General features: G+C 39.3%; 1 protein-coding gene across 1 annotated transcript in view; it reads right to left on the bottom strand.

Moving 5' to 3' along the window:
* The window catches only part of lamb1a (laminin, beta 1a), a 32,799-nt gene that overhangs the window by 68 nt on the left and 8,204 nt on the right, over positions 1 to 24,527 (bottom strand). Inside the window, exons 4-33 of the mRNA XM_086073332.1 lie at positions 23,990 to 24,063; positions 23,583 to 23,771; positions 23,450 to 23,513; positions 23,172 to 23,374; positions 22,700 to 22,820; positions 22,025 to 22,213; positions 21,333 to 21,509; positions 20,155 to 20,267; positions 19,874 to 19,953; positions 19,349 to 19,484; positions 18,019 to 18,177; positions 17,733 to 17,860; positions 17,074 to 17,194; positions 16,760 to 16,961; positions 16,549 to 16,692; positions 15,530 to 15,761; positions 14,013 to 14,176; positions 13,605 to 13,829; positions 13,304 to 13,521; positions 12,605 to 12,701; positions 11,689 to 12,058; positions 11,429 to 11,613; positions 10,416 to 10,657; positions 8,471 to 8,674; positions 8,257 to 8,401; positions 7,919 to 8,126; positions 5,176 to 5,317; positions 4,917 to 5,093; positions 4,664 to 4,823; positions 1 to 1,213 (exon numbers count right to left, since the gene is read on the bottom strand). The exon at positions 1 to 1,213 is cut by the window's left edge and continues 68 nt beyond it. Of these exons, the coding sequence (XP_085929458.1) occupies positions 1,074 to 1,213; positions 4,664 to 4,823; positions 4,917 to 5,093; positions 5,176 to 5,317; positions 7,919 to 8,126; positions 8,257 to 8,401; positions 8,471 to 8,674; positions 10,416 to 10,657; positions 11,429 to 11,613; positions 11,689 to 12,058; positions 12,605 to 12,701; positions 13,304 to 13,521; positions 13,605 to 13,829; positions 14,013 to 14,176; positions 15,530 to 15,761; positions 16,549 to 16,692; positions 16,760 to 16,961; positions 17,074 to 17,194; positions 17,733 to 17,860; positions 18,019 to 18,177; positions 19,349 to 19,484; positions 19,874 to 19,953; positions 20,155 to 20,267; positions 21,333 to 21,509; positions 22,025 to 22,213; positions 22,700 to 22,820; positions 23,172 to 23,374; positions 23,450 to 23,513; positions 23,583 to 23,771; positions 23,990 to 24,063 (5,009 nt within the window). The 3' untranslated portion in view covers positions 1 to 1,073. The remainder of the gene's footprint in view (positions 1,214 to 4,663; positions 4,824 to 4,916; positions 5,094 to 5,175; positions 5,318 to 7,918; positions 8,127 to 8,256; positions 8,402 to 8,470; positions 8,675 to 10,415; positions 10,658 to 11,428; positions 11,614 to 11,688; positions 12,059 to 12,604; positions 12,702 to 13,303; positions 13,522 to 13,604; positions 13,830 to 14,012; positions 14,177 to 15,529; positions 15,762 to 16,548; positions 16,693 to 16,759; positions 16,962 to 17,073; positions 17,195 to 17,732; positions 17,861 to 18,018; positions 18,178 to 19,348; positions 19,485 to 19,873; positions 19,954 to 20,154; positions 20,268 to 21,332; positions 21,510 to 22,024; positions 22,214 to 22,699; positions 22,821 to 23,171; positions 23,375 to 23,449; positions 23,514 to 23,582; positions 23,772 to 23,989; positions 24,064 to 24,527) is intronic.

The following is a 24,527-nucleotide window of genomic DNA, read 5'->3' as shown; positions in this document are numbered from 1 at the left end:
TCCCACTTCAATGTGTGAGACATTCCAAGGAACTTGAAATCACATTTAAAACTTCCTTTGTTTAACCATATAAGGAAAAACAAAAATATTTTCAAAATCCTCTCACATTCTTGTGATTTCGGTCACTACACTTTACAGTTCGGCAACATGGCAAAATGTTCTAACAGTAACTCCAGGTTAAAATCTTTTATTGCCGGCTCTTTTCAGGACCATTTAACAATTGGTATGACGCAAAGATCAAGAATAAGAAATAACTCAAATTGATGGCCACCGGGGTTATAACAGTTTTGGATTTTTACATTCAGTTAAATTTAATAAGTTTTGTTTTTATTAGTTTTAGTATGTATGTGTATATATATATAGTATTTGTAGAGTGTGTGATAAAAAAAAAAAATCACGAGTATTGTCTAATAAAGTAAACTACAATTCCAAAATGACCGTTTGACCTTCCCTGTGGACAAACACATTGCGTCGTTTTTTTTTAGCTCACTCCAGCGAGTAAAATCCGGGCCAATGTTGATCCTTGACTGTCCTTTCATCCAGGGTAGCGTTTGACGTATGCCATAAAGCAGTCAGCACATTTGTAGTTTTTTTGTGTGGCAGTGTTCCTATCATCCTCCTCAAAGTTGCTTAGTGCCAGTAAAAATGACACAGACCGATTCAGGCCATAGCAAAGGTACCATTCAACTAGTTTTAAGTCGGTGTTTCATCAAAAGAGAAGAAAATATTTTAAGGTTGAAATGTTCCTTTTAAAGAAAGTTTTTTTCAATTTTAGTTTTGTCATTAGTTTCCATTAAGTATAATAACCTTGACGGCCACATTTGAAGAACTTAATTCTTGCAGTTTACTGATTTAACATTCAAAAATTTGGTGTGGAAATAAACAGTCAATGACATCACAATTACATTCTCATTCAGATTTGCTGTTATGAAGGCACAACGAATCGATTTGCTTCATGTACAGTATTAACAGCTAATGGACACAAGGTAAAACAATTCTATTCAGTAGTAACAAATACATTTTTTTTTTTAAATTTGAGATCAAGAAGTAAAAAGCAGCAATGACCTTTGACCTTAGAATAAACAGGTGCTATAAACTGTGACTTTGTGGCTGATCTGCTGCAGCAGCTCCTTAACTGAGGCCTCCAGCTCCACCAGCTGTTCTGCCTTCACCTCAAGCGCACGATGGTTGTCCTCAAATGACTTCTCTAGCTCTGGAATGGGAAAGGAGAGATTTAGTTATCGTTACACTATTATTTTAAATTGTTAGGAATATGTCGTTTTGGTTTATTTTCTCCGACACAGCAGTCCACCCTCAAATATATTAGACAAGATGTGCCATTGGGTTGCTGTGTTGTCTATTAAGAAACTTATTTTAATGTGTAAGGCAATCTATCAAAGCAGGAAATGGTCATTTAGAAACTGCACATATTTGCAGAGGTCATTTTGACATCCTTAGGCAACCTAAATCAGCATAACCGCTCATGCCCTTTCGTCCAGGTCAAAACAGCATTCCTTCCAATTCTTGCTGACATCGCAGCCATATTTGGCCACCCACCAACCATTCATTTCATTTGTAACATCCAAAGTAGCACCGCATTCATCATTTAGTAATTCAACTGCTTTTAGTGTTTGTGTATTTCTGGTTTTCTGGGACCATCTCCAGCAGCTTCAAGTCTCTACTAACTGCTCATCAGTGGCTTTTTAGCAACACATTTACAATACCACCATCCAAAAAAAGCTTTATGCTAAAGCTACACTAAATTAACAGCATTGCTAATTAACTAAATCTAGTTTTATTTTTCTGTTATGAAGTTCTTGAACCAAAGTTATTTTTAATGCTAATATGTAAATCTTGTTTTTCTTGAAAAAATAGTAAAGCATATTATTACCACGTTCACTCCCAGCCATTTTCACAGAAGCAACCACTTTCGCTCCCTGGATTTTGACTGATTTTGCAAGGCCCACAGAATATTGTGTTCTATTGCTATACGCAAACATGGAATCTACCAAAAAGAAAGATTAGAGTCTCTTCTTTCATCAGGAGTAAAAAGTATATTTTTATCTGTTTTAGTTTTGGAGCAATTAGCATTTGAATATAGCTAAGTTTCATCAATATTTACATTCATGTTGAAAACACTGACAAAAAGAGCTTGTTGCAACATGGCCCTGGCTGATCTCTTATACTCTGCTGCCACCTGCTGGCCGTATTTTTTTGTTTTTGTTTTAATAACTACCATTGCTCTAAGCCAGAGGTGGGCAATCTCGGCCATTGAGGGCCAGGGTCCTGCAGGTTTTGAAGGTTTCTCACTTCCAACACAAGCTGATTCCAATCAACAGAATCGTTATCAGGCTGATGGAGAGCTTGCTGATGAGCTGATCATATATCAACTGTGTTGGAGAAGGGCAACATGCAAAACCTGCAGGACTTCGGCCCTCGGTGCCCAACTCTGCCCTAAACCAACTTTTCATGTCAGAAGTTGTATCAAAGCCTTCTGTATGCTCTTGCATACAAAAAAAAAAATGTTTTTGGGAGGGAAGGACAAAGTATTCAAAAAAGTTTTTACACGTTTTGGGGATTGAATGAGTTACGCCTTGTTGGGCAGCATTATTAAAACGCTGGTCTAGCCTTTGCACATTTTGATGACTTTAATTTTAATGTCATTCGTAATTATTGTTATTAGTGTGTTGTACCTTGAGTGCCCTGAAAATAAATGTCTCATACAGCCCATTCCCCTTAGCATCACATTTGTGAGTTATAGCCCATATTAACCAGTATCATCAGCTATTTTCACCCGGTCAGCAAATACGTCGTGTGATCCTGGAACAAGCTTTTGTAGTGGTTTGAATGTTGTTGTTTATCGCCATGACACGTTCGAGCAACGAGGCACACATGGCAGCGATTTGCAATCAGCTTGCAGTTTAAGTGTTGTGCCCGTATAAGGAGGACACCAGATTGTTCTTTTGTCGTTGATCTTTGCTGTTCTGCAGCCACTCTCGCTCGGGGTTTTGATCAGTTTCATTTTTCCATATTTTTGTATTCTGAGGTTAACAGATCCGTGTAGGTAGTTTTGGTGTTGTTCTGGCAACCCTCCTTGCTCCACTTCCCTCTCATAATCTACATCCATTACCTTCTTTTTGTCATGGGCTTTGTTATTATCAGCACTGTAGTTTTCGCTGTTCTTTCTGTTAGTTTTTACTTTTTCCCCTACTCATCAGTGATGCTATTTGTTTGGAACACTTTTTGTTTAGTTTCTTCTCCAAATGTTTTCAATGTGCTTGCCACATTTGACTCTGTTATCAATCCTGCCTTAATGTGATCATTACTTTCTCCATCATAGCTGCACACAGTTCATTTCCGCAAAACGCTACTTTAGACAAAATAATCTACCGGTACTCGAGCAAAACAACATTATGATGCGGCTTATCCATCAGATCACAAGGGGGCGTACTATAAAGAAAGCGCAAGAGCGTCAGGCAGAGCAAAACAACCCAAATACAGTAGGAGAGACAGAACGAGAGCGAGACAATTTGCGCCCTCAATATGGAAAAGAAAGTAGCCGGAACCCGGTGCAGTAACATTAAAACATCTGCGGCTTACAGTCGGGTGCGGCTTATATGTGTAACAAACTCGAGTATTCTCCCAATTCAGCTAGCGCGGCTTATAGTCAGGTGTGCCTTATAGTCCAGAAATTACTGTAGCAGTGTTTCCCACAGATATGAAATCTACTTCGGTGGGTGGACTCCGGCGGTGGAGATGGGAGGCTGGTTGAATGGGAGGTGGGTCTACGTCTCCTCTATTTTCACGATTCACAAGTGAGTGACGGCGAACTAACGTTACATGCGGTATAACCTGTCGCAACACGTTTTTTTTTCTTTTAAAATATATTTTTTAGTACATTTTCTTGAAAACTTCTTGGGTGGCCCGCCCAAGTAATACCATGGTGTGGGAAACACTGTGTAGTTAGAACAGAAACTTCGTTCAGGTTTTGAATTGCATTTTAAAATGAATTTCAAAATCCAGTTTTCAACTGTCGACTATTAAAAGTCTGCTGAAACAGACAAATCATTGTGAAAATCTGCTTTGATTAGGTGGCATATAAAGTTTGTTGGTGATGCCATGTGTATTATGTCCGATATCCTGAGCGACAGGAAGATGGCGGCAAGTTTATTCTCTTTCCTGACTATGACAAATGTTGGCTCAAGCTGCGTAAAAGACCTCACGACCAGATAAATTCATTGAGAAAGAATGTACAAAGGCAACATTTTGCACAACACTATTGCTTCCTTCAGTTCACAGTTAAATACGTTTGTTATTTAGATTGTATGCTCATATTGCTTCCCTTCAGCAGAACATTTTAAGTGACAAATTGTCAGAACTCGTATCTTCTGATCCCTCGTGCAAGACACCTTGTACGAATAGTCATTCAATCAATCGACCAATAGCTAGTAAAAGTCATGGAATTGCAGTACATTTGCTCTTGAAACAACCTAGTACGTTATTATTACATGTTCAGGTTAGGCTGTAAATTGTAAGTACAATGTAGTCCTGCTGCTGCTCAACAACTGCAATAAATGATAATGTGATGATGAAAGAACCATTTCACGACAAGTCTGCTTATAAACATTTGACCACCCAAAAAAATAAATTGCAGTGATGTCACCTTTGAGAATCTGCAGCTTATCACTGGCTTGCAACAGCAGCTCCTTGGCTTCTTGCTGCAATAACTTCGCCCTCTTCTTTGCATCAGCCACACCGCCCCCTTTTTGCTTAATGAGTTGCTCTACAGTGGAGAACTTGTCCTTAATTTCAGAGTCGATGCCCTACATGACGTTAAGAAACCAGCATAAATAATCCATTTGGACACAGTAATCCTGAGCCATGATCAGGTCAACTTTACAATGTTTTCAACTTACCCTTTTCACCTCTTTGACTATTTGTCTTATGCTTGTTGCATCCTGAATGGTTCGTTCGCTACTCAGTGTAGCATTCCGAGTTCTGTCTCTCAGCAGTGTCACATCCTCATCAAGCTGCTGTAGCCGCCGAGTAGCATTGTCCAGTTTTATTTCTACATCTGATGTACCTGATTTTACCTGAACACAACACAGATAACACATGTAGGTGATTCAAAAAACACTTAGAAACGATCAAAATGTTTCAAGGCAGTGGACTGACTGAGAGCAGCAGCTTATTGGTGTTCTTGATGTCGTCAGTGGCCTGCTGGATGGCGCTGCTGGCGGCCGTCTGGGCTCTCTGAGCTTCTTCCAGAGCTTGTTTGACCATCTCAGCAGATTCCTTCACATCAGCTGCCTCTTGACTGTTGAACAAAGGGAGTTTGTTTTATTTGTTATTTGTTTGTCTTGACATTATAACCAGGGGACTGGCATCATCAACAAACAAGACAAACTTGAACAATTTTTATACTCTATTTATGTCTTTGATATATAACTTAAATAATGTTGGAGCTAATATTGACCTCTGTGGTACTCCGCATGTAATGTTCCTGAACTCAGATTTCTGATCAGCTATTAGCACAAGCCGCTGCCTGTTTTTAACAGGCATGTGATTTTTCCGCTAATTCGCGGAATTCCGCTTTTTTTATCTCCCCCCCAAAAAAAAAATCCGATTTCGTCTCTCTACAGCATTCCGTTTTAGTGTTTCCGCAACTGAAATGAAACCGATCTTGCGATTGGCGGAAGTCTCCGTGTTGACCAATAAGAGCGCTTGTTATAAAGGCATAGGCGTATGCCATTGTTTGTTGACCAATAAACGCGCTTGTTATAAAGGCACAGGAGTATGCCGTTGTTCATTTCTCAGACGTTTTTGCCGGGTGTTTAAAGAAATGTCCGTGATCGAACGCAAAGATGCTCCGCGAGTTAAGGAAATTGACAAGATCGTAAAAAACAAGTTTCGATGGGACTGGTTAGAGAAGGATATATCTACAAATGTTGGAAAGAAGACTGTGACGAATTTGTTCAGTGACTTTATTCGGAAGATCGATCGTGACTATGGTGGGAGAGGTTTCAAAGCTCTTGAAAGTCACGCAAAGAGCAAAAAACACGTGAAAGAACTCCAGTCAAGAACAACAAATTATTCCATCGCTGGAAGTTTCGGTGCCCGAACGAAAACTCCAAAACTTTACGGCCTCCAGACCTTATTGACATCACAATCGGAAGCGGTAATAGAGAGACGTGATCCACCCCAACAACCTGTACCAGTTGCTGACAGAGTCGTGAATTTTGAGGTCGGTGGTAAACGTTTCAAATTAATCGAAATCAAATTTTCGAAAATATTATAACGTAATAAAAATGGTCATAAATATTTAACATGGTTAATCATTGACACAAACTCAAATGAATGCTGCATGTTTGCACTTTTCAGGTTTCAATATGTTGACTATCTTGATGTATGCAGTTACAGAGATGATCTTAGTCAATCCGAATGCATGATTGTGTTTTTACCAGAGCTTGCTGCATGAGGTATTTTATGTTTTTGTTATGCATTATGTATTAAATTAAGAATGATTGATTAAATGATTTATTGCATGGTAAATATATATGATGATATTCTCAGTGATAGTTTTTAAAAGCAAAGGCAGTCCAATGTTTTTGAATGTGACTGATTTTGAGTTGACTAAAACTGCAATTTTATATGGGATAGTTCAATATACATTGAAAATTTATGCTGTTGTTTTGTCTATTTCTTTGTCATCTGAGTGCATTGAAAGTACTCAAAAACACGGAAAACCCATGAGCTCTGGACCTAGCTGAGTGCCCGCGGCCCCCAGACCCCCGGCTAAATTTTCAGATAATTTCACTTTGGTCAAATCACATGCCTGTTTTAAATAGTGGCGTCATAATTAGCGTAATAGCGTAATTTTAACTAGTGATAGATGGAATGTCTTATCCAGGGTCAATACCGATATCGATTATTAGTAGTCAAGGAGGCCGATAACCGATATTATATATTTAATTGCCGTAAAACAAAACATTAGCGTCAAAAATATTAAAAAAAAAACTTAACTTTATTGAAATGCCATTGAGCAAAAATGTATTTTCTTTCTTTTAATTTAACCATATCGGGAATAGACAGCTATGGTTTCAAAGTTTAACAAAACCATAACCGAAATGTCAAATTTTCACTTATTTTTGGTTACATTTTGAATGAAAATAAAAAGTACAGGGAGTTCCCAGTTTCGGCAGCATCTCTTATAAAGTGAAATTGTAAATAAATATATAAATAAAAAGTTCTCTGAAGTTAACCCACTTTTAAATTGATCTCTTGAGATCACTTAGCGACTAACACTTGCAAACTTAGCGAATTTGGGGTTTTCATCAGGGTTTGTAAAGGGTTTCAAAAGATGTTCGCAGACAGTAAAAAAATGTCTTTGCAACATGGAAAACTGTTTGTGACAAGTAAAAACGGTCTGTTATCATCTTTGCAATATTTTGCGAACCCTGACGAGAACCCAAAATTCACTAAGTTCGCAAATATTAGCCGCTCAGTGATAGTATCGCAGCTTTATCAGCCATCTAACTTTTAAAAAAGGCAGATGTCGATACTCGTCAAAATGCCAAATACCGGCACAGATAATCGGCCCGACCGGTCTATCCTTATTCTAAACAATACTGCCTCTGCATCAAGTTTCTCCATCCAAGACCTGGCAGCAAGCCTGGGTGAAGATCTGACATTTTCAAGTGATAACCATACTAAATGGTCACACTATCATGTGAAGCAAAAAGCAAAGTACTGTTGCAGTTTTGGATGAACAGATTATCGTTATGACAACCGCTGTCCATCCATTCATAGGGAGTGTGCTTTGTGATTGCTTTTAATTGATTGATATTGATCATGTGTCAGTGAAAGAGCTGCTCCAGCAACGTAACTCAAAGAGCACGGGACACAATAGAAAACACACCTAGCTTGACGGGCCTGCTCAAGTAGACTTTGAGCTCTCTGAATGTCATCAGCGCTCTGCTGCAGGATGCTCTCCACCCTGCCTAACTCCCCAACCTTTTCACGAATTTCATCTGTGAGGTTCTGAAGCTGTTCTCGTGTGGTTGGCATCTGCATGGCCAGCACCTCGTTAGCAACTTTTTCGATACTCTCCAAGTCCGCCCCATCCTCTGAAAAACAAACATGTTTATGAATGGGTTTTGTGTACAATTGAATATTGAACCTAATGACAAAAATACTTTTTAGATTTAGACTTTAAAATGCGATTGACTGAAGACAAAGAAAGATAGCAAGATTGACCTGTGAGGAAGTCTCGAATCTCTCGGATAAGGGTCCGTAGCTCCTCGTTGCTCCGATCAATATGGTATTTGGTCTTGTTTGTCTTCATAAAAACGTCGTGAGCGCTCATTTTGGCTTGATCTGCCTTTTGTTTTGCCTCTGACACCTAAACAGAATGCAGGTGAGACCAAAACCATCTGAAAGACAATCCGACCCCCCCACAGTTGAGTCTTACCATCTTGGCGAGTTTGTCCACTTCCTCCATGGCATTTAATATTTCCTGTTCGGAGTCAACAGCTTTCTGCCAGCTGGAATGAACCTTTGTCAACACACCATCACATTCTTCCCCTCCACACATGGGGCCACCCTCTGCATTTACACATCCTAAACCCCCACAGGGAGAGGAACATGAGTCCTGACCTGCTGGATTCCCGCACGTCTATGGAGACACAAAACAGTGAAATTTGTACCGTTAAAGAAAAACAAATCCCTTTTTGAGCTTTATGGTGTTAGAGGGTGTTACGGCCCACGATTAATCAAAAGGCAGTCTCCAGAACACCAGAAAAAGTTGCTAGATTTGTCACAACGGCGTATTAGGGCCACGTATAAATATATATTTTGTTTGAGGGTGGGGGCAATATCCCGAGAAAAAAACACTTTATAAAGTCGCAAATTATAAAGTTGCAAATTTGTGAGTTTATAAAGTGGCAAATTTGTGACTTAAAGTAGCAGATTTGCGAGAGAAAAAACTAAAAAACTTATGAGAAATACACGAAGCGTATTACTCGGATGTTTGTGCCAATACTTTTCGGTCGGGTTTTCAAATAAGGAGATAGCAATTGCTTTAGCAGAGATTAACCATATGATGTTAAGCATTCGCTCTTTGAAGCGTTGGGTCCTGCTAGTGACAAAGACGGCTCGCTGTGCGAAGATCCACACCCTGAGGATCAAGCATTTAAATTAATTTGTTAAAGGTATATTTACTTGTACATTTATGTTTCCAGAATTATTATTTGCACATTCATACATTTTGGTATTTTTTTGTACAAGTAGCCAAGTTGATGTGTCGAATATACTGCTTTCCGTCATTCACTTGCATTTACCTAAAGTATGCTTGCTTCTGATTGGTTGCAGTGTTAGTCAGCTGATAGGCGATCAGGAAGTGTTGTCGCTCTGGCTGCCGTGTATGACGAGTGAAGTTGAAATAAAGAATGAATCCGTATTCATCCTGCCTTTTCATTTTATAAAGAGTGTCCCATTAACCACCATCGAATCCTCATGTTATACGACAGCTAAGCTACATGTATTTTTCCCGTAAGTTTCTGAGGGTTTTTTTCTCGCATATTTGCCACTTTATAAAGTGGCAAATTTGCCATTTTATAAAGTGGCAAATTTGCGAGTTTTTTTTCTCGGAATACTACTGTCTGAAAAAAAATAAGTATACTTGGCCCTAATACACCGTTATACCAGTCACTTTTGACCCCCAAAAAAGAAAAATCCTCAAGAAGCCAGATTTAGTGAGAAGGTTGCCAAGTTGTCAGGTAAATGAGAGGGTTGCCTCTCCGCCTTTGGTTCGGGGGATGAAGCCTTTACTGTTGTTTGTTAGGCACCAAACCGTCTCTTTGCTGGGGAACTTGCAATGATCTCAAGAGCAAAGACAGTGAGATCTGGAGAAACATGATAAGGAGGCACTCAGATGAAGAGAGGTGCATAGTTGTTAACTGATCGCCACCTGTTGGTATGCTGTCGTCGTTGGGAGAGGAAGTTGCTAGTCTAACCGGGAAGACCCTAACGTATTGTTAGCGCCTGATGGGAACATCTGGCTGATCCCCTGTCAGAAAGGAGCTTCAACTCCCACCTGCGACATAACTTTAACCACGTCCCGGGTTGGCGGTGATTGAGTCAGAATGGGCCATGTTCCAAATTGGGGTGGCCAATTGGAGCTGTAACCCACGACTCGATGCCTGATAAGCGGATGGAAAATTAGGATAAATAGGAAATAAACTGAAGGCTTCTTAGGAGTTACAGACAGTTCGGAACCCAGCTTCCTTGAGGGTCTCACTGAATTCTCCAATGTCAAATCCCACAGGCTATCCAACGCTTGGAAAAATATCTGCTATAATGTACTGGTTTTATTCTCACAAATCTTTGATCAAGACAACCCTAGCATATATTTGTACCTTGTGGCTGAGTTCTGTCAGGTCCAAAGTCTGGATTTGACCCGCCAGGTCATCCAGTCTCTGTGCATGTTCAGTGTGTCTCCTGAGGAACTCATCTCTGCTCAGGTCCATCTTGTCCTCTGTGAGTTTCCGTAGCTTAGCAGAATTCTCCACAGGGCTGTTGGGGCCAGTGGTGGATGCATTTGCTCGCTCTTCAGCCGCCCGAGACTGCAGGGAGTACTTTGTGACACTGTTAGCTGCCCCTGGTAACAGAGTAATATAAAAACAACACATCAAGCTCTATTAAACTTCTTAAATCATTAACACTTAACATAATGTATTGATCAGGAAAACGGTTCGCTTTAATTCTTCAATGTTTAGATGACCTGAAAAATGCTAAATGCACAATATAGATTAGATCAAGATTGAACTTGGTCTGACATCATCTGATACCGTACACACTGTTTTATTTAAAGTGGATTTGCTTTGATTGAGCTGTGTTAATTTTACTGAAAGATTATTTTTCATTATGACATCAATATGTGGACTGTCACCAATTAACAAGAATAACTATTCGTAATAAAATGAGGTTGATGAAGTAAATTCAACAAAGAGTTCCATACAAGTGATTTAAAGGGGAAGTCAACCCCCAATTTATTTTTGACAATAATATGTTCTAAATATGGTATTCTGGATAATATTGCTTTAGTGGAATATGTGTTAAGCAGTAAATTTAATGTTGCTCAGGGCTCAGGCAACGACCAATCACAGGTCAAATGTTTTCTGAAGCGGAACTGGGATTGGTTGTTACCTGAGACCTAAGCAACTGTGATGTCATCTTCAGTCAACAGCAAGTGGCAATATGGACGCCCTCTGAGATGGATACAAATGGCTGGATTTTGCTTCATAACTCTTATTCCACAAATGTAATATTAATCAGAATGTCATGTTTATGTCACATGTAACATATTATTGTCAATAATATGACCTAAACATATTTCTCAAGCAAGACACAGTCAATGGCTCTCTCTTACCTCTGACGTCGGAGTTCCTGATGAACTCAACCTGCTCCAGAATGTCCTGAACGGTTTGCTCAAGTTTCTGAGCATCAGCCATCAACAATTTTAGTTCACCCTCCACGCTGCGCTTCTCCTCTTGCACGTTGAGTAGAACCTTTTCCGTGTGGTTGAGTGACTGGCTCAGCGACCCCATCAAGTCACTAATGGATACACACAAATGACAGCTTAGAATTGACAGATTAGTTATAATGTCACCATTTGGAATCCATTCTTACCTGGCTTCTTGTAAGAGCTGTTGGATCTCGCTTAGAGGTTGTGAGGCTGGGTTTTGGTTTAGGATGGCGTGGATGTCTGATACACTCCTTTCCATACTGTCAATAGACTTTCTGTAGGGCCCACTGACTCCACTAATTTTGATAGCGTTGACCTTATTGGCAAGGCGGTGTGTCTGATTTGTTAGTTGCCCAATGACGGCATCCCACTCAGCAAAACATTGGTGACAGCGGAGACAGTTGGGGAAGGTACCAGAGAAGCCACGGGCGCAGGTATCACACCGTGGACCAGACACTCCTTCTACACAAAGGCAGTGACCGCTGTCTTTGTTGCATTGCGGATGAGTGATACCATTAGCTTCGCAGTCACATTCTGATGGGAGGAACGCATACAAGTTTACATGCAATGCAGCTATACAGCCTTATACTGCAAATGTTTTGAAAAATGGCATTCTCATTCAATAATATGGCTACACATGAAAATAAAAGTGAAATGTATTGGTGGTTAGCACTTCTGCCTCACAGTTTTGAGTTTTGGCGTTAGAATCTCGGTTCTGGCCTTTAGCTTCTTGCCTGAGTTTTCCCGCACTCGTGTCATGTTATGTTATATTAATTAAAGGCAATAAATTCTCCACAGGCGTGACTGATTGTGAATGGTTGATTGATTTGTACACTGCCTCTTCTTCATCTTGCTCCAGCCACCTTAATGAGGATCAGGGATGGATGGATTTGTTTTTCAACAGAGTCTTTCAATTCCATAATTGTGTTATATGTGACAAACATTTTCATGACATTGTTCAGCAACTGGATGTCGGTGTCTGATAAAAAAATAATTAAAAAAAGAGCTCCTATGTGCAGTGATGTGTGTATATATATATATAGGGTTAGGGTAATCACCCAACAAAAAACAATCACCTACCATGACATTTGACCTCTGGGTCTCCCCAGAAGAGCGCTCTACACTCTCTGCACGTCCTGCCACCAAAGCCTGGCATACATGAACATTGACCACTGATCTGTAGGAATAGCATATAAAGAATGAGGAACAAATTTGCAAATGCTTTACACATACATCTACAAAACAGATGCTTAAGCTAAAGCCCACTCAAAAATGTTCTTTCAATATGTCCCAAAATTAGTCTACGCTAAACATGACACTCTGATTAATATCACGTTTGTGGAATACGAATTAAGCATTTTTTTTTTTTTGCCATCTCAGGGGACAGCCATTTTGTCCTGTACTGCCACCTACTGTTGACTGAAATTGACATCAAAGTGCCCACCGGCTCAAATTGTAACCGTCACGTGAACAAACCCAAAAAACAGGTGAGCCATGATGTTCGCAAGCTGAGCATGTGGGCACTGATGTCAAATGACAAAATGGCCACCCCCAGATGGATAAAAATGGGTGGATTTTTTTAATGCTTCATTTAACACAAATACAATATTAATCAGAATACCATTAGTGGGGGTACATAGAACATATTATTGCTTATTATTCAGACTAATTTGACTTGACTTCTGTTTTAACAATGCAACTAAAAAGCATCCTGATGATTAAAGTTATATGAAACCTTTTGCCTCTCAACAACATATTTCAGGTCACCATATTGCTCACCTCATTACACGATGTCCCATATGAATGGTTGATGTCACAGTCACAGGCCTGGCAGCCCTTACTGCTTGCCATGTTCCAGGTGTCGGGTGCACAACGATTGCAGTGCTGGCCAATCACATTCGGGAGACAATGACACTGACCGCTGCTGCGGTCACAGTGGCAGTCACCTGACGAAGGACAGCTGGCACTATCACTACCCAGATGGTTACAAACACACTCTGTGGACAACAGTGATACCTCATTAATGCGTGAATGTCATTATGAGCTGTTTATGAGGTAGGATCCACCTAAGTGGACTTACTTCTGCAGTCTTGCAGAAGTGCATTTCCATAGTAACCCATCATGCAATTTTCGCAGGAATGTCCTTCGCTGTGATAAAGACAGTGCAGACATTCGCCAGTTTGGGCGTTACAGGATTCTGGGTCCAACATATCAATGTTGTTGTTGCACTGACAGGGCTGGCATGACCCCCCAACTTCATGAGGGTTTCCATAGTAACCAGGGGAGCACTCGTTGCAGCGAGCACCTGGTGAAAAAAATGAGATGAGATTCCGCCTTCAAACTATTCTGTAAGCAAATATTGACTGTGATTTCATCTGAAATTATATTCTAATTACACATTTTTTTCTTCTGCTTTTGGAGTCCTATCATAATTTTCTGGATGAAAATTTGTATTTGTGCATGAGAGGTAATAATGTACCGGTAGTACCTTTGTATCCTGTGTTACAAACACAGATAACTTGTTGGGAATGATCACCACGGAAACAACTTCCTGCAAATTGCCGCAGGCTGTCTGGACCATCAGGACACATACAGGGGCGACAGTGGTCACCAGAGCCCAGCGTCAGGTCGCCATAGTAACCATCCAAGCACCTTAACACAATAGATAGGGTCTTTTATATACTGTAAATAACTTGAACTAGTCTTCCTCCTTGTGTAATAGTCCCCTCTAACGTTGATGACTCTTATTACCTTGCTAACTATAGCATGCCTACTTTTTGTAAGTGGTCCTTTTAGGTATCAGGTCAGCAGTATAGCTCAGTAAGAAATTAGGCTGTAAGGCATTGTAAATCATGTAATCTAATCACAAACCTGTTCATTTGCAGTGGAATAATCCCCCACTCTCCTTTTACTCTGACGGGCTGAAAAGTTGTTCAAAATCCCTCTCGGGCCGAAATTTTTGCCTTTTATTAGTTGTTACCCACTAAAGTTACACTTTTAGAAATAGAATACAATGGGCTCTTTGCACAAATCCACTACTTCCTGAACTCAATACCACTCCTTTATTTCCTGTCTTTCATGATTGGAGAAACTGATTAATCCAGGTGTGTCTGGCCATTGTCGTCGTGGTTACTGAGGTCAGGCACACCTGGATTAATCAGTTTTTCCAATCATGAAAGACAGGAAATGAAGGAGTGGTATTGAGTTCAGGAAGTAGTGGATTTGTGCAAAGAGCCTATTTAAATCAGTTGACAGACTAATTTAATTTCTCCCACACGCAATGAGAGACTAGTCGACATCACTGTCTAAACGTCATTATGGATTAGTAAGGACGACAGGTCAACTATCCTTTTCTCAATGATGTCCCCCCTGTGAAATATGTTTTCAACCGAGTACCCCCTAACCAGCGCAAAACATATTTGGTTGAGAAAAGACTTAAAATACTGTGTGTTGTGCCTTCATTGTCTGATTCATTAAATTTTGGAACTTCATTTCATTAATCTCTTGAACTTTTTGAAAATAAAAATATGTTACTAAAAAAAAGCAAGGAAGAATTAAATTAATTATAGATCTGTGCACCTTTTTTTTTATCACCAATTACTGTTCTCCTTTAGGGTCATAGTAAAGATTTGTTCTCCAAAATAAATAACTATCTTAATTTTAAATAAAGTTTTGAAATGATTGACAGATGGTGCAAGATGAAGGATGGGTCGAACCATTGTCCTATAGGACAATTTTTACATTTACATTGAATAACGTTTATTTTATGAACTTACATTTTACTGAATGATTTGCATACATTAGTAATTATTTTTAAAGTATTTTTGCATGGATACTGCGTTTTAATTATTCTTTTAAATCTCACGTAACCCCCGGAGTGCCTTCACGTACCCCCATTTGAGAAACACTGGTCTACCCTGTAAATGTACCACCCCTTGTCTGTATAACACGAGCAATTGCAGTGCATTATTAGCGTTATTTAAAAATAAATCAATACTATTTCACCTGTCACAGTTGTGCCCTGTGCTGTAGTCCCTGCAGTTGAGGCACTGTCCCGTGTGTGCGTCGCAGTCCTCTGAGTGTCCATTACAAGAGCATGGACGGCACGTAGGGAAGCCCCAGTAACCCGGGAGACAGCGGTTACACTGGCGTCCATATGCTCCCGAAACACACACACACTGGCCAGTGAGCTGATCGCAAAGATGGCTCTGTGAGCCCTGAGCGTCACAGTTGCATTCTGCAGATACAAAATCATCTTGTGTTATCAGGTCAAGAAATATGATTTATCTGACACTTCTGGTTAGTTTGCGAAATATCAGATGCATGCACGTATTGGTGAGTAAATGATGTACAATAATGTTTTCTGTTAAAAAAATATATATTTTCACAATCATAGGCTTTACATTGTGTTTTCTGCATGACGAGTGTTAGATAAATGTTACATGCCTGTGATCGGGAATTTTTTTTAAGCTGCATGAGTTTAAGCGGTGGGAAAAAATTGTGCCTTATAGTCTGAATTTATTGTAATTAAAACAGAGAGCAAGGTAACTCATTCACTTTCAGTCATTTTCACTGAAGCAACCACCTTCGCTCCCGGCTTTTTTATTGAATTTTGACTGATTTTGCAAGGCCCACTTAATATTGTGTCATATTGATATAAAAACATGGAACCTACCAAAAGAAAGTTTTGCAGCAATTAGCATTAGAATATAGCTAAGTTACATCATTATTTACATTCCTTGTGAAAACACTGGCAAAAAGAGCTTGTTGCAACATGGCCCTGGCTGATCTCTTATACTCCGCTGCCACTTGATGGCTGTTTTTTGTAATAACTACCATTGCTTTAAGCGACCTCTTCATGTCAGAAGCTGCATCTAAATATGTTTTTGGGAGTGAAGGACAAAGTATTAAAAAAATGTATTTACATGGTTTTTGGGTTTGAATGGGGTAATAATTTTGGGATTGAGAGATGGATCTGTTGCTCTGCAATTACTCTATTGCAACATGAAGATTGCAGTTTATACCTTTGCAGCCGCTCGGTCCAAACTGGAAAGTAGCTGGAGCACATCTGTCACAGTTTCTCCCAACAACATGAGGTCGACACTGACATTGACCCCCACTCACGTTGCACACTGTACTCAGAGAGCCTTGGGGGTCACACTGGCATTCTGGAAGGGACAGACACATCTGGGTGTTTTCATCTTTGCCAAAAGCAATTTTTTGTAATAGTGCTACCTTTGGCTCCCTGATGTAGCAGAGCAGAAATGCTGAAGATTAAGTTTTGGCAAATGTCGGTCATCGGGGTCTTGGTAACGCTCTGACTATTCTCCATGCAACGATAACGTTGAAATGTTTCCCATCCTCGGTTTTTACCAGATTCCCCTCCTTCTGAGGTGGTAAAGAGATCCAAGTTCTTACAGTGAGGCATCAGCACAATCTGATAAGAAGAGAAACATGTTTCCAGTTTAAGGATGAACACCAGCTTTTGTTAAACTTTAACAAACAGTTGTCTTCTAGTTTTAAAATCACAAGATTAAATATATTCTCACCGAATCAATGAGGGTGTATGGAGACTGAACATCACTGAGGGCTGAATACAATGGCAGACTGAGGCGGATAGTATAGTTCAGACCCGATTCAAAACAAACCGGTCTGGGAAGAGCCACATGCCTAAGAAAGCACAAAGGAAATGTGAAACATCTGGAAAGTTTTAACAATACTGCTTTGAACATAATGACACAAAAAAGTCAACAATACAGCACATGTCAACAAATGAAAAGATTTAAAACGAATTGGTGTTCATTAAAGTGTTGTAGAAAAACAATCCCAGGAAAATAAATCAATCCACTGACGCCAGGTACAAAAAGGAAACCATGTTAGGGACCTCAATGTTTAATAAATGAAGGTATTCAATGAGATCATAAAAATCCCATCAAATGATCAGAGGTGGGCAGTTAAGAGCTATCTTCACTTCAGTAACGCTGTAGATAAATCGCACTTGTCAGTGTATATATATATATATATATATATATATATAAGTATTATTACGCTTCAGTATATATATTTTTTGTGTGCAAATGATATCGTGTTTTTCTAGTAATAACTGCAGCCCTACACAAGTGTCAGTCTTATTCTGGCAATTCAAATGAGATACTGACAATCCATACTTTTTATATATACAGTATAATTGTCCATAATGAAACATTACCGTGCCCCAGGGTGGAGTGAAATCATTTGATGGTCGTCATCTGGCACAGTGTTTATACAACGACTATCTGCTCTGATAGGTCCTGGTCTCATCACTGTCATCAGAACTTCCTCCCATTGGTCAGGCAGCTGAAAGAACACATCAAATTATTCCTTGTTAAATTAAACACTCCAGCCATTTACAAACATTTGTAGAAATAAGCTTTGTAGTTTTCATGATAAATGCGTCCATCCTGCTATCGACTGGTTTACAATGTCAAAGCAAAACCCTTTCACATGTGTCCTACCTGAGGCTCATAGCGGATGAGAACGTCATACTCCATGGAGTGAGGAATGTTGTCAACTGTGAATTCAAGGAAGGCTCCCTCAGGGACATTGACCAGGCCAATACCTGTCCAGGTGGGACTGTGGTCCTGTGGGTGGGGCCTTGAAACCACCGTTATACCCTAAAGGAAGCAAACTCATTAGGCAAGCAGCAAAACCATCTTTCAATAAGTAATATTTTGCTGATATTCAGTAACTAGTCATATGATATGAATGTGTCCCATATTGCCTGCAGGCCAACAGTAGCTCATTCTGTCCCCTTTTTCAGTTGACCTGCAGGATTACTATAAAAATCAAGATTATACTGGATTATTACAAAACAAGGCTTGTGTTTTATGCTTGCATTCTTCTTAAATAATTAGGAATGATGAAACAATTTAGAATCAAATGCCAGTGCAATCAGACCCAGTAAGCATATTTATATTTATTGATGTGTTTTCTTTTAAGGCTAAATTTACAGACATTATTGGTAAAGCATGCTGTTTGCACAAAAGTCAGATGAGTAAAATTATGCTCCATCATGACCAGGGTGGACTGGCCATTGGGTACTCCGGGACATTTCCTGATTGGGCTGGCAGTCCTCTGGGACAATTGCTTCACTGTTCTTTTGTTTGTTTTGTTTTGTTTTGTTTTCTAAGAGATCGGCCCTCAATTTAGAGGGGGCCGATTGGTCCATCTTTAATAGAGACAGTAGATTGAGTGAGAAGTACTAAATGAGGAGCAAGTGTCAATTTTAGGCTGCGACGTCATTTTGGTTAAAGTTGTGCAACCCAGTATATGAAAAGTAAAATCTTTGCGATATAAACTTCAAAAATAAGTACTATATATATAAAAAAGTATGTAATTACTTTTAGCTAACTTTAGTATGCCCAATTACCCACATTGAATAGTGATCAACTTTGAACCTGAATCCTGAGCTGTTATGTCAGCAATTAGAAAGGAGGTCAATAAAAAGGATAAAAGAATCAATCGAACTAAACAGAGCAACCAACAATGGTGGAGTTAACAACAGACACCCAACTGATAGCTAGGATGTTGATGATATATTATGTTTGAAATAGAATATACCCAAGGAGATACAATTATACATGTTGAATAAAAATACTTATTTGTTTTACACTAAGGTAACTTCTAATGTCAAGAAGTCAGTTGTGCAGGTCAAAGCCAAAACAATTCCCAAACCACCCCAAAAGAAAAAGAATATATAAGAATAATTAGTGAATTATGAAATTATTTCCCTAATGAATGAATAAAACTGAGAATTTAAAGAACAAGTGTTAAAATGTGACTCACAGGTCCTAACTTGGCATCCTCTGCCTCGTACGTGTAGTGGTCCAGTGCAATGAAGTAGAATCCTGACTCAACTTGATCACAACGACGACCGAACATGTGATCTCTGCAGACGCACTGACCAGTCATCTGATCGCACCTAAGAGAGAAATGAATCACAATATTCTATTCTTGTAATTTCGCGTTCCTGATCAGAAAATGGCCACAAGAGGGCGGCAGATACTGGTATCGGCCTGCTGTTGCGAGAATCGATACCTTGAAATAACGGCAGTATCGGTACTTGCCCATCCCTAGTGTGGAATGTTTTTTATTTTAGAAGGTCTGATATACTTTTGTTCGACTGTTACTTTGAAGCGTTGCAACATCGTTAACCAACATTTTGAACTGCAGTGAAACTGTCACAAAAGTCGGGTTTAGCCGCATTGCTCAGCGTGAGTAGGATCTTTACAATACCACACAAGCCACATATTGAATGACATGTTCACTGACAATAGAATGAGACCATCAAAGAAAAGAAAATGTACTCACTGGTTGTTGATTGCTCCCCCCAGGTCACAGTCACATGGTCTGCAGCCATCCATATCATTGCTGAGACCCCAGTGTTCAGACTTGAAACGGACACAAAGACAGACAACAGATGTTAGCATTTTATGACATCCCACCTGGTTACGTCTTGCAAAAATGAGATGAAATCATCCAAACTTTGATTCTTCACACGCAATCATTTAGCGACACATATAATTAATTCTGAGAGTTTCCCAGGTTTTAGTAGCTTGAGTGTTGTTTGGACTTGTACATGATGAACTCACCACACAGTGGTCACAGTCTTTTCCAATCACCAGTCGTTTACAGAAGCAGTTTCCTGTCTCACTGTCACATGGACTTCCGCCAGGAACGGTTCCCAGAAGGTTGCAAGTGCAGGCTAGAAGAGAAAAACACGTTTTGATTCATGTATATTATGCTCACATTTCATTTACAGAAGGGTCCTCTGATTAGGACATTCCCTACATACAGAGCACAATGCGAGAATACATCAGCACACAGCACAAGAAGGCTCTGTTACTGCCATCTTTGGTATTTTTCATTTGATTGTTTTATACTGTATTAATGGCTGAGAAGTACTTTTCTAGATAGATACTGACTGACATTAATTTTCAACAGTAAGAAGATAATATTTTGTCTATTATTAGTGTGATGGATTTATTATTTTTCACAAACAATTAATACCTTAAAAAACAAAAATTCCCACTTGCTGTCGATTTAAGATGACATCACCTGTGTTGAGTAAATAGGTAACGACTAATGGCTCAGTTTGCTGACCAAACCCTGACAACTGGTGAGCCATGATTGGTCCTTACCTACTTCCTCAGCACAGGTGGTCATCTTCAGTCGACAGCAAGTGGAAAAATGTGTTTTTAAAGATATTAATTATACAAGAAAAATAATGAAGTTATCCAATTAATTCTGTACAAAATATTAACTTTTACTGTTGAAAATGTCTCAATGAGTCAAGTATCCCTTTAAGCAGTGGAGTTATTTCTATTTTACTCTATTACTCTATTTTACTCTATTATAACTATCCTGCTACTAGCTAGTTTTCTTACTAGCTCGTGTCTAATAAGCTTTATTGTATTTAGCTAGCTAGCTTCTTAATAGCTAGCTTGCTAGAAACTAGAAGCCTTGACTGTGAGGCACATCAACATTCAGTAATTCCTTATGAATTCTCGTCATGTTTCTACTGGCCAATTGAAACCGGTAAATAACTTTAACATTGGCATTAACACTTGAGTATTCTAACTTGAATTTGTGTGTGTGTGTGGGGGGGGGGGGGGGGGGGGGAGATAAAACTTAAAAAAATATCGTGCTGGTCATATGTTTCATATTATCCTTTCATTTAGAACTTGAACATGTACATGTCCATCCATCCATCCATCCATCCATCCATCCATCCATCCATCCATCCATGTTGTTACAGGTCATGTCATACCTTCGCAGCCTTCTGCTGTATCATTGAGGCCGTAATACGCCTGTTTGCAGCGGTCGCATCGTTCTCCCTCCACATTGACTTTGCAGCGACATTGGCCAGAAATGAGTCCTAGTCTTATGTCTGTCCTTCCATCGCAGATTCCTCCATTCAGAGAGCCCAAAGGGTCACAACTGCATGCTAAGGAGATAAAAGGCAGAAATAACTTTGCTTAAATAACTGGCTTTGCAGTGTTTTCAATGAAGCAGAGTATTATACAGATATTGTATCTTGACTAAAATATTTGCATTTTGCTGTACAAAAACATTGACCCAACACATTATTTTTTCCACCCATTTTCCATGACCTGCACTTGAGCCTTTTTGTATGTGCATAAAAGGCCTATTTTTCTCCAGTATTGTTTACAAACGTGTATAAATCTGAGCACTTCTCCTTTGTCGAAGTAATTCATCCACTTCACAGGTGTTGTTCATTCACTTATTATTTACTTTACCATATTTTCATTTTTGTCTGGGATCCTTTGTTTAAAAGCACATCATAGACTATAGATTATTAGTCCTTCCATTTCAGTATGAAAATCAACAATAAATATTGTATCCGCGTTATTTTATTTGGCAAACAGTCGGTGAGGTGATGACAATATATTTAGGACGCTAAAGCTTATAAGTGCCCAAAAAAGATTATTCATTGCTCACGCTGGCAGATGTTCGGATCTCGAACATCTTTCTCGTGGTGTTGAAAGTAGAAGGGTTTGCACTGCTCACAGTTGTATCCAGTTGTGTTGTGTTGACAGTCATCGCACACACCGCCACTTACATTCCCTGAAGCCATGTAGACGGCCATGTCAAAGTGACATAAGTCCGAGTGCCGGTTGCAGTTACATTCTGAGAACAAGAGAGAAATCCACAGTCAAAACACAAGTATCTTCTTACAGTGGTGCCTTGACACACAAGCTTAATTCGTTTTTCAAAACACTCTGATCTCAATGATTATTGTATCGATTATTCAATTGACGAATCAAATAATCATAAAAAAATATTTTGATTTTAAGTTTATTGAAATATTACTGTTAATTAATCAAATTTTTGTTGTTTATGTAATATTGTTATGGCTGCAAATAACAATTATTTTTGTAAGATTACAACTACGATCTTGTGTTGGTGATTTCAAGCAATTTACACATAATGTACCAAGGATGCCACTTCAAACCAAAACAAACCCAAAGTAGTGAGCTCGGCTCATTTATACAGCACAGTGGAAACTTGGCTCCGCTTCCTTATCTAGTCTTGTATCTTGATACAAGGTCAACACAAGGTCTTATGCTCCCTCTGAGCTTTTTGGAAATGAATGGGCAGTGAACACATACTCACTCTTGCAAGCATTGGTGTTGCGTCCCTCAGCTGGTCTCCAAGGTAGGTCATGATAGAAATGTTGACACTTTTCACAGTTCAGTCCTTTGGTATTATGATTACACATGCAATGACCATGAACCTGGAAACATGAAATCAAAATAATATTATCAAAAAATGTCTTCTAACCTGTGAAGAGATTTTGGTTTGTTTTATAGTCCTATATTTGAGTTTGGTGTGAAACTTTCTTCTAGTACATGTACAACGAGCGATATTTAAAGAAGAAATGTTAAGCTCTTTTGTTTATCAGTTTACTGGGCTAATTATAACATACAGTATGTATTTGTGGTGGTAATTGCATCATTCATTAGAGGATTGATAACCTAAGAAGAATAAGAAGAAATTGCAGTAAATTACTAAATTGTCAGGCCTCGTGTGTACTGTTCCCATTTGGAGGGCAAAATAACCAAACATTACCCCCCTGACAACTTACCATGCCTTCCTTAACATAGCCAGTTTCCTGGACTGGGGCACACTCTGACGCATGTCCATAGCAGAAGCAGTTTCCTCGAACCACCATGTCATAGACAGCAAAGTAATACTTCTCTTTAATCTCCATACGAGAGTCAAGCAGGTTGTCCCCAAGTGTGTGAAGTTTGGTGAACATCACCCTTAGATTGGTGATTTTAAGCATATCTATAAAACAGACAAAAATGATTAATGACTATTTAAAAACCAGTGGATAAGAAAAAGCTGTCAGTATGTGAGTACTCTGGATTCGTGGGCTATATGGGTCATGGATCCGAAAAGCTGGGTCCAAAACTCTGAAAATGACCTGAAAACATTTAGAAGATTATTGATATGATTTAAAACTACAAAAATGAGTTCAGTTAATTTACATTACCTCTCCCTCCGTAGATGGTTCAATGTCAGAATAGCGTGAGTCACAGATGACGTCATCAACCTTCTTCATGGGACCGACGGAAGTGTCGGGGAAGGACGTTTCACAGTCATAGGCAAAGTAACGATACGCCTTCCAGGTTTTCCCAAAGTCTGACGAGCGCTCGATCATCATTGCAGCGGGTCGGAATGTCTTCAGGGAGGAGGGCCAGAGTAAAATAATGACAATGACAAACCCAACACAGAATCATCATCATTAAAAAAAATAATAATAATAAAAAATTGGAACTTCTTTAACAGCTTGGCTAACATTTGAAATATGGCATATGACAGTAGTGGACTGCAAGTAAACATATACACCTGTTGATCGTACTAATGCATTGTATCCCAATTCAATTTGCAATAACTCACTTTGAAGGTCATGATGAGGTGAGTGAAGTGAAACTCTGCCTCCAGGTGCAGCTGGATTGTGACATTTTCCACACCTGTAAGCAGAGGACCAATAATCCGTTTTCATCATCAGCGCAACATCCTGATTGTTTGATCACCTGCATAATACAAGGGGCTAAACATCAGACACCGAGGGTTTATTTCTACTTCTGTTGAAAGTCCCTAACATGCCATTGAGAAATGAGACCAGGACTCAAAGGTGTAATCCAAGGCTCCTCTGCACTCCATCTTCCCAGATTACTGAATAAAGATTGCGGATGGTGTCTGCCTACTTCTATTAAGTAGACTAAGAGAGTCATTGAAAAGGTGAAGTCTTTCCGTCGATCCATCCAACATCCTACAACACTTCAGTCGAGATATCTATTTACAGCAATTACTTTTAGGGAAGACGTCTGATCACATATCTAAATAACACGAAAATGACCCATTATATCTTTTTATGCAGTGATAAAGCCAGGCTGGAAATATCAAACTTAGTAATGATTTACTTACTGTAATG

This window comes from Leptonotus elevatus, chromosome 4 (assembly GCF_054856555.1).
Source record: "Leptonotus elevatus isolate MCC_2025b chromosome 4, RoL_Lele_1.0, whole genome shotgun sequence".
NCBI classification, from domain to species: domain Eukaryota; kingdom Metazoa; phylum Chordata; class Actinopteri; order Syngnathiformes; family Syngnathidae; genus Leptonotus; species Leptonotus elevatus.
Note: the sequence above shows the minus strand (reverse complement) of the source record. Positions and strands in the feature narration are given on the sequence as shown.